General features: G+C 42.0%; 1 protein-coding gene across 1 annotated transcript; it reads left to right on the forward strand.

Annotated features, from left to right (window-relative positions):
- Positions 1–888: 888 nt before the first annotated feature.
- Positions 889–1,401, forward strand: LOC147625007 (uncharacterized). The gene has a single exon (XM_086817926.1). The coding sequence runs from the start codon at positions 889–891 to the stop codon at positions 1,399–1,401; it is 513 nt and encodes a 170-aa protein (XP_086674052.1).
- Positions 1,402–10,306: the final 8,905 nt, after the last annotated feature.

The following is a 10,306-nucleotide window of genomic DNA, read 5'->3' on the forward strand; positions in this document are numbered from 1 at the left end:
AGGATGGGTTTCCCCTTCATAGATCGGGTTTTGGAAGATGTGGCCAGCCATGTGCTCTATTCCTTCATGGATGGGTTCAGTGGCTACAACCAGGCGTGGATTTATTTATTTGCACGTGAATTAGCCCTTGGAAAAAAGGCATGCTTAGGGTGGTGGTTCTAGAGGAACACATGCCTCAACTCACTTTGGTGTTAGTGAAGTGCAAGGTATCTGATCTCCACTTTAATCCCTTCTTCAAGTGCCACTTCCTTGTGTGTCGTGGTGCCTTTCTGGGTCACATCATCTCAGCCAATAGTCTTTCTCCGGATCTTGACAAGATCATTGTTATTCTCAAATCAAGCCCTTTGTCCAATCCTAAATGTGTGCAATAATTAATTTCTTGTGCATATAGGCTACCGATGCCGGTTCGTCCACATGTATGTAGATATTTGTTTTCCACTCAACTACTTGCTCCACTTGGATGTTCCCTTCCATTGGGGCCCCGATCAAGAGAGAGCCTTCACTTTTCTCAAGCACATGATGGTGTATGCTTCGGTACTCATCACCCCGAATTGGGAATTAATCTTCCATGTGTACACAGATGCCAATGCAATAGCATTAGGAGCAATGCTAGCACAACTAGATGGATAGGCTTATTCACTATGCAAACAGGCAGCTCAATCGGGCCGAGAGAAACTAATCCACCACACAGAGCAGGAGGGTTTGGCCATAGTATACTCATTTCAGAAATTCAGACATTATTTATTAGGGCATCACTTTGTGGCGATCACGTACCATCCAGCCCTGAAGTATTTGTTGAATAAAGTCTAGGTGGTTGGCAGGATCTAGAGATGGCTCCTTCTCTTTCAAGAATTTGACTTTGAGATTATGGTCCAAAAGGACCATGTCATGGCTGATCATCTGTCTAGAATCCCAAGTGGGGATCCAGCCTCTGAAGATGGGATTTGTGATGATCTCCCGGATAGCATGTTGTTTGCGGTGGATGCCATCCCTACTTGGTATGAAGACATTTTGATGTTGTTGAGCACAACTAGGTTTCCCCAAAATGCTGATGCCAAGGCAAAGAGGAGGCTACTACTTAAGAGTAGGCCTTATCAACTCATTATAGGACAGTTGTACAAGAGGGGCAAGGATGAAGTGTTGAGGAGGTGCGTCAACCCTCATGAGGTTCCCCTCATCGTGGAGAATGTGAATTCTGAACCAGGTGGAGGTCACTGGCTTGGACATGTCAATGCCCAAAAGATCATGCAGTCTGGTTTATGCTGGCCCTCCCAGTTCTCTGACTGCCAAAAGTGGGTGCAACAATGTGACATATGTCAAAGGTCTGGACCCAAATCCGATAGTAGGCACTACTTGCCTCTCCATGTTTCCCCACCCTGGGAGCCCTTTGATGAGAAGTGAGGCATTGATTTTGTGGGCCCCATCACCCCAAAGTTCCACACCACTGGCTGCGAGTACATTTTGGTGGCCACTAACTATGCGACTAAATGGGCCGAGACCAGAGCCACTCAGGAGACAACACTGCTCTCACAGTGGCCACATTTCTATATGAGAGCATGTTCACAAGGTTTGGGTGTCCCATAGAAATCATTAGTGAGATAGAGGGAAACATTTTGTGAATGAAGTCATAGATACCCTGCTTCTAGCATGTTATCAAATCTTCCACCGGAGGTCCTGTGCATACTACCCCAAGGCTAATGGGCAAGTGGAGAGCACCAACAAGGTCTTGTGCAAGTCCCTGTTTTACGGGTAGCCAAGGAGCACTCTCACTAATGGGATCAAGCCCTTCTGGGGTGTTGTGGGCCTATCACACAGCTTACAAGGCAACCACCTTGCACACTCCATTACAACTTTCTTTGGGCTTGAGGCCGTATTACCTTTTGAATTTAATGCAGGCTCATCCAAAGTGGGGAAGCCTAGGGCTCCCACCTATCACCCTGCATACTCCGCTCGGCAAGAGCAGCTTGAAGTCTTGGAAGAGACCCGTCAACTCGCTCGGATGGCCACAGAGGTGGAGAAACTTTGACGTAAAGCATGGCATGATGGACACTTGAGACTTCCTCAATCCTCTGTAGGTGACTTGTCTTTGGTCTACAATTCTAAATATTTTAAAAAGGCTCGAAAGTTGGTGTATTCTTGGTAGGGTCCCTTTCGGGTAGTGGAGATCTTGCCCATGGGTGCGGTGCAACTATAAACTATCCAAGGCTCGAAAGTTGGTGTATTCTTGGTAGGGTCCCTTTCGGGTAGTGGAGATCTTGCCCATGGGTGCGGTGCAACTATAAACTATCCAAGGTGCCTCCCTTCCGTTGGTGAATGGCTCTAGGGTGAAGAAGTATTGGCCTCCTCCTCCTCAAGCGTGACAAGTCAACAAGTGCTCGTGGGGATGACATGGGTTGTACATATTTTATATCTTTTAAAATCTTCTTGACCACTTTATTGGGTTTCTTCGCATTTTCTTTTTCTCTCGTGGGTTACATGGTGGGCTACATGGTGGCCTCGGTCTCCACCGACCACCCTTTCCCCCTCCCCTCTCACTTCTCTCCTTGGCCCTCCTCACCTACCTACCCTTTCCCCTTCCCTCTCTCTTCTCCAACCAACCCAAACCCCCCTTCTCACTGATCAAAACTATAATAAAATAAATCCCCCCTAGTATTTTTTTTCAAAAAAATCCCCCCCTTAATATTTTTCCAATTACCCAAAAAAACCCAATACCCCCTTAGTATTTTTTTTCCAACAATAGTAGCTTCTCTTTCAGGATGCATACACACAAAAAAAAAACATGCACACACACATGTCGTTTCAAATTTTAAAAAAATTAATTTTTTATTTTATACAAAATACTCTCTCTCTCTCTCTCTCTCTCTCTCTCTCTCTCACTCTCTCTCTCTCTCTCTCTCTCTCACACACACACACACACACACACACACAAAACATGCACACACTCAAACTATTTCAAAGCTAAATCATTCATAACATTTTTAAAAACACTTTCAACATAACACACGCACACCCACAAAATACTCTCTCTCTCTCTCTCTCTCTCACACACACACACACACACACACACACACACACACACACACACACACTTCACTAACTTTTAAAATTAGTAAAACCATTCAAAATTCTCTCTCTCTCTCTCTCTCTCTCTCCCTCCCACACACACACACACACACACACACACACACACACATAAAAAAACATGCACGCAATCAAACTATTTAAGATACTCTCTCTCTCTCTCTCTCTCTCTCTCTCTCTCTCTCACACACACACACACACACACACACACACACACACACACACACACACACACACACACACACATGCTGTTTCAAAATTTAAAAAATTTATTTTTTTATTTTATACAAAATACTCTCTCTCTCTCTCTCTCTCTCTCTCTCTCTCTCTCTCACACACACACACACACACACACACACACACACACACACACACACACATGCCATTTCAACTGGGAGGACATCACGGGAGTGAGATTTTCTAGAATATTTTATCATAGGAGTGAATCCAATTAATTATGTGTGATGCATGGTTCATGTGTGAAGCATGGTAGTGAATGATTTACATTTGTTAGAATTATTTTTGTGAGTGATTCCAAAGTAATTGTGATCTAACATTATGGATTATTTTGAGTATAGATCATGAGTTCGAGACAACCAAGGTGGACATTGGACAAGATTATCTAGCTAAGCACATGTGTGCAAAATATTTAATTTTGTATGGTTTGGCCCATTGTACATATGTTGGGCAAGTTTTATTTTTGATGAGATGCTTTAAGAGCATTGGACTAAGGTTTAATTTTGTAAAAGCCCAATTTTGGAAAAGCTATGCTATTTATGGCTCCAAGGGCTAAATTTATTAATATGATTTAAATATTGTGTGTGGGAGTGGAGCCACACACGTCAGGGGGGAGATTGCACCCAGTCTTGTGTTCTTTGATTTATACTCTTGATTTATGCTATGATGTTATGGTTAATTTCTTTTATTATTTAATTTGTGGAATAATCTAATCTCCATGTACCATGGTCCTGTAAAACAAACACACCAGTGCCAATGTTTCAAACCATGGGACAATGAAAATGTAAAGATATAAACTCAACTATGAGAAGGGGCCATTACAGTGTTTTAGTTGTGGTGGACCTCATCAAATGCGGAGTGCCCTAATAAACATGTGGCTAATGCGAGCCAAGCCCAGCCCTTGGCAGCATCGACCAAAATGTCATGCCACCACTTTCTTGTGTTCAGTGTGGGGTTGATCATTTGATTAAAGACTGTCCATATTGTGCCAGTGGTTCGTCTTCCACTTCTAACCATGCCACTATCAGGACTATAAGTGTGCAGCCTAGGAATATTACACCTTTGAATGTACTAACACGAGCACAAGCAAAACAAGTGGGAAAAGGGAAAAACCCAGTAGATGTAACAACCTCTAAAACTAGGAGAAAGAGAAGAGTGAAGAAAGTGGGCAAAGTTGATACCATGGTCACAATTCAGGATGGATTTGAAGAAGATACCATTGACATCGGATCCACCCAATCACGGGAAGGAGATGACCAAATGCTGAAAACAGGACGGGAACAACCAAGAAACCGCAAGGGAGAGACCAAAAACCCCTAAAGGAATTGGGGAATACCCAAACGCTAATGATGAGGAGGTAAGGAAGCTTGAGGAAGCTAAGGCTCTAGTTGAGGAGTGCCAATGAAATCACGAAATTGAGGGTATGTGTTGATCTTAAGAATGTCAATGCGACCACCAAGAAAGACCACTACCCACACTGTCGTATACTGAACATGTATTGGAGCGGGTAGCAAGTGAAGAAGTTTACAGCTTCTTAGATGGGTTTTTAGTTTTTAATCAGGTGTCCATAGCACCAGAAGACTAGCACAAAACGGCCTTCAATATTATGTGGGGAACATATGCCTATAAGGTTATGCCTTTTAGCCTCACCAATGCCCTAGCAATGTTCCAACGATTGATGTGCACAGCCTTCAAGGACTACTTTGCAAAAGTGGCTGGAGGTATTCATTGATGATTTATGTGCACACTCACGCTGGATTGAACATTTGGCTTTTTTGAGTAAGGTGTTTGAGCAATGTTGATTATATCGTATATCCTTAACCCTTTAAAATGTCAATTTTAGGTCGACACGGTGTAATCTTAAGGCACATTGTGTCTAAGAATGATATTTGCACGGATGAGAGTAAGGTAAAATTGATCTTGGACCACCAACTCCAACTATAAGGGTGTATAGAGGTTTATGGGCCACGTTGGGTATTATCGTCGTTTCATCTTATTCTATGCTGAAATCGCCTGACCATTATACAGATTACTCATTGTCTTTGAATGGACTGATGACTGCCAAGAAGCATACAATAAGTTGAAGAAAGCACTGGCAAGTGCATCTATTCTTAGGCCACCCAACTAGGATCTTGTATTCCATATACACATCGATGCATTGAATTTTGTGATAGGATGCGTATTGGTGCAACCTGGGGAATTAAAATTAGATTACCTAGTTTGCTTTGCAAGTCATCAACTAAATGACGCAGAGATGAAATGCACCACTACGGAGCATGAAGGATTGGCCATGGTTTGTGCTGTAAAGAAATATCAACATTACTTCTGGCCAACAAGTTTTTATTCTTTGTGGATCATTAAGCCTTATTATATTTGGTGAACATACCTTACACCATGGGAAGAATTATTATATTTGGTGACAGACCTTACACCATGGGAAGAATCACACCACTGGTTACTTCTACTCTTGGAATTTGACTTTACGGTTATAGTAAGAAAAGGAACACAAAATGTGCTGGCGGACCATATGTCTATAATTCCAAACGGGAAATCTGCAACTGGCATTGATGTGATGACCTCCCTGATGTTTGTCTGTTCAAACTTGACATGGTGCCTGAGTGGAGAGAGGAAATTTTGGACTATCTAGCTTATGGTTTCTGCAAGATCGACCTTTGAACAAGGAGAAAATGCATTAGCTCATTAAGTTGGCCGCACCTTATCAAATTGATTGATGGGTAATTATATAAGCTAGGCAAAGATGATATCTTGAGAAGATGAATTTATCATAATATTAGAAGAAGCACACTCAAGAATAGCTGGAGGACATTTTTCAGGAGAATCTACAGCTTGCAAAGTGCTTCAAAGCAGGTCTATGGTGGCCTACATTATTCGGGGATGCCATAGAGTTTGTGAAAAGATGCGAGGAATGTCAAAGATTTGTTATTCCACAACAAAAAGACAGGATGCCACTCACCCCTGTAATTGTAAGACAACCCTTTGAGAAATGGGGGATTTATTTTTTTGGACCCATTAGTCTAGTAGTGGTAGCGCATCAATCACAAGCCCGATATGTGATCATGGCCATAGATTATTTCACAAAGTGGGAAGAGGAAAGGGCCTATAAACAAGCCAATGCTCAAACCATAGCCAAGTTCTTATACAAAGAGATCATTTCTAGATTTGGTTGCCCACTTGAGTTAGTCACTGACCAGGGTTCACATTTCATTAATGAGGTGATTGAACACTTACTTACATGATTCCTTGTAGTACATCGCAAATAATCACCTTATTACCCACAAGTGAATGGTCAAGTAGAGAGCACCACAAGATTATATGTGCTATTTTGATAAAAACTTTAGAAGCCAGTCGCACAGATTGGAAACACAAGCTGATTGTAGCTCTATGGGCCCATCGTACATCGTATAAGGTAGCGATAGGGTACACTCCCTTCTGCCTAACTTATGGCATTGATGCGATGATGCCAATGGAGTTTTTAGTTCCAAGCATGCGAATTGTAGTATAGGAAAGGCTTACTGAAAATGCACTAGCCGCGCTGCGAGAGATTGGTTGATTTGGAAAAGCTTAACGAAACCAAGCTAATTGCATCACATGGGCTTATGGTCGAGAAATTATGAAGAAATGTTGGTTTGATCATAACCTAAAACACAAGGAACTAAAAATGGGAGACCTCGTCCTCGTGTATGAAGTTGGAGGCACCAAGAAAAAGAAACTCAAGTACAGAGGGTTAGGACCTTTCAAAGTGTCCGAGATCACACCTCAAGGGTTGATTTGAATTGAAACCATCTAGGGAGTAGAAATGGAAGGTTACGTCAATAGAAGCAAACTCAAAAAGTATTATGGACCCTTGACCCAGGAAACACTCGCACAAGAGCATCTTCTGAAACTAAAGAAGGAGCTAGCCAAAGAAAAAATCCAACAACCTCTACAAGAATCCAAGGAAAGGGAAGCCAAGGCAAAGTAGAGAATCTAGGGAAAAATGCTACATGTGAACATGGCTTCACTCATCTTGCTTGACGAGGAAGAACTAGACATTGAGCCTGCACGTCTTAGTGTAAGAGTGTCTACAAAAAAAGATTCATACCAAAAGCATTACATTAATTTATATGGGATCAAGTCATAACTTGATCTCCTATATGAAACATGGGTAGCTCTAGACAAACCTTCCCTCGAGGCATCTAATGCACAAGTTTGTAATGTGCATTTGTCAACCACAAAAACTGTGGAATTTTTAATGTTAATATTTCTATCAGAAATAATCCCTTGGTTGGAAAGGTATTTGTCATGCCTGCAAGATCCATGGAGGAAGAGATGATTCTGGCAAGATCTTGGATATGCACCAGTAATTGTCACATCCAATGGGACAAACGAGCAACACAACTCAATGATGGCAAGGATAGCATCACTGTGCCATTATGGAGTCCATTAAATAAAGGAAAACAAGCAATGACATTTTCCATGGAGAAACCAGTACCAAAAAAAGAAGAGGCCATAACAGAGGAAGCATCCACGTCATAGCCTCATCTCCATATAAGAAAACCACAAGAAAAGTAGCAAAAGTACTCAATACTTCAACAATGAATTTCCAAAGTACTATGATACAGACAAGTCCACATGGAAATCCAATAAAAAAAGCCATGCTACAAGAAAGGGACCAGGAAGGCACCCCAAGGATAGAAAGCAATATTCCAAGCAAGCCCGCATTCAAAAGTGGTGGGTCTGTAGCACAGGGCCACTATCAAGGGAGTGCAACAGTATGGCTATACGAAAGACCCATCTAAAACCCTATTTTGTGAGCATCTTCAAGACAACAGAAGAGACCAAGAACAAACAAAACCAATCCGCTGCTAAATCAAGTAATAAAGAAGAACCAACATTGGTCTAGTGAAAGAAAATTGTTCAATCAGGTAAGCAGGGGAGTGTGAAACCACTAATGTCATCCACCAAGGAGAAAGAGCTGACCAAAATTATGGACCAAGGTAAAGAGAAGACGTGCACTCACATGCACAAGAAACATAATAGGTTCACCAGGATTCAGTGGATACACTCCTCAATGAAAAATCCAAAGCTCTCACTTTGAACTAAAGTGATTGCGACAACAAATACCCACAGGTTCCAAAGTATCCCATTGGTTTACGTGGCCATAAACGGAGAAGAATCATAAAGGTACCCATCCCCAAGCGAGTAGATACAAGGTAAAAGAGTATGCCTTTCATGCCTTGAGACACATTCATTTGTTTCACATGCACTATTCTCCTTCTCTAAATGCATAATATGTGGCCTTGACTGTTTGAGCATATAGGAAGCCATAGGGTATCCAAATCTACATGCATAAGGGATCAAAAAGTTTCACGTCGTGACAGGTCCAGGCTACTTCATGCCGTGAAACACTCAAAATCGTTTCACGCCGTGAGACACTTCAAAATGGTTCATGATGTGAACCGACTCTAGCACTTCACATCGTGAATGCCCTCCACCTATCACAAGATGACACATGGCATTCCTAATTAAGCTGGCCGTCAGAACCGACAGCTGAATCATAAATACTATTTCTTTCCTTTTTTGTGCATTCTTTGTCGACCTACTCCGTGTTATCTTGTTGCATTCGATCTTCATCGCCTCTGCTGAATTGTGTCCACGTCGGTGTGCATTCATTCTTCCTTGCTTGTAACTGTCACTCTCAAGTAGGAGCACATTATCCACCTTCATTTGTTTCCTTTGTATGAACAAAATCATTGTGGGTATAGAATAAATCGATTTGTATCTTATCAATCGATTGCATATGTCACTTCCCCTTTCCTTGTTGTTGTTTTTCACAATCCATGTATGTAAAAATGTTCACCTCTCCCCCCCAAACCGATTCACAAGTACATGTGCCTTTAAACCCGTGAAATAACAGTCTGCTATTTCATGAGGCTCACACTAACCCCTCAAAAGGAATAACACTGCACTGAACCCTTGAAATTAGTTGTTCCTACCAAATCTACATTACTAACCCCTCTTCTCCACTGACAATCATGACCCGCCAACCCTGTTATCTCACGAAGTAAAAATCTGCTACTTCATGACTTTAGCATCTTACGTGCTAAGCCCTTCACGTGGTAAGCACTTCACGTCTTAACCATCTCACGTGCTAAACATCTCATGGCTTTAGCATCTTATGGATTTAACATCTCACGTGCTAAGCCCTTCATGTGCGAAGCACTTCACGTCTTAACCATCTCACGTACTAAACATCTCATGGCTTTAGGATCTCATGTGCTAAGCACTTCACGTCTTAACCATCTCACGGCTTTAGCATCTCACAAGCTAAGCCCTTCACATGCTAAGCACTTCACATCTTAACCATCTCACATGCTAAGCATCTCATGTGCTAAGCACTTCACGTCGTAACCACCTTAAGCATTGTTATTTCACGACCTACACTTTCACGAATTAAAGCTCATACCCACACACACTTGTTATTGCTCACCCCACTAACAATCTTTACATCAATACACAAACACCCACACACACACCCAAAAAAAAGAAGAAAGGAGTACGGGCTCCTACCAGTCATAACATGATTGACGCTCTTTTCAATGTTCCATATGGCTTCCTATACTACATCAGCAGACCCTGAAGTAGAAGGGACTCTGGCTGTCACACTGAGGCTAGTACAACAAGGTCGCAAGTGGATAGAAGGAAGAAAGCATCCTGAGGCACTAAACTTAGCAATCGTGGGCCATATGCACAGAAGTTTCAAGGCTCTATAGTCAGCACAAATATACAAACAGCTCACGGAAAGATTTTTCTCTAGTACCACAGCCTAGAGTGCTTACACATACTAGAGGATACATAAGTCAAGGACAAGTTGGAAAAGGTGGGACTTGGTTGAATGGTAGAAGTCCCCCCCACACTATCAACACAAATTTATGTACGAAGTACTTGAAGACTTATGACAGATCTACCAAGAGGGGTACAATGATAA

Source organism: Cibotium barometz, chromosome 24 (genome assembly GCF_041138505.1).
Source record: "Cibotium barometz isolate CiBa-2024 chromosome 24, ASM4113850v1, whole genome shotgun sequence".
Taxonomy (NCBI): domain Eukaryota; kingdom Viridiplantae; phylum Streptophyta; class Polypodiopsida; order Cyatheales; family Cibotiaceae; genus Cibotium; species Cibotium barometz.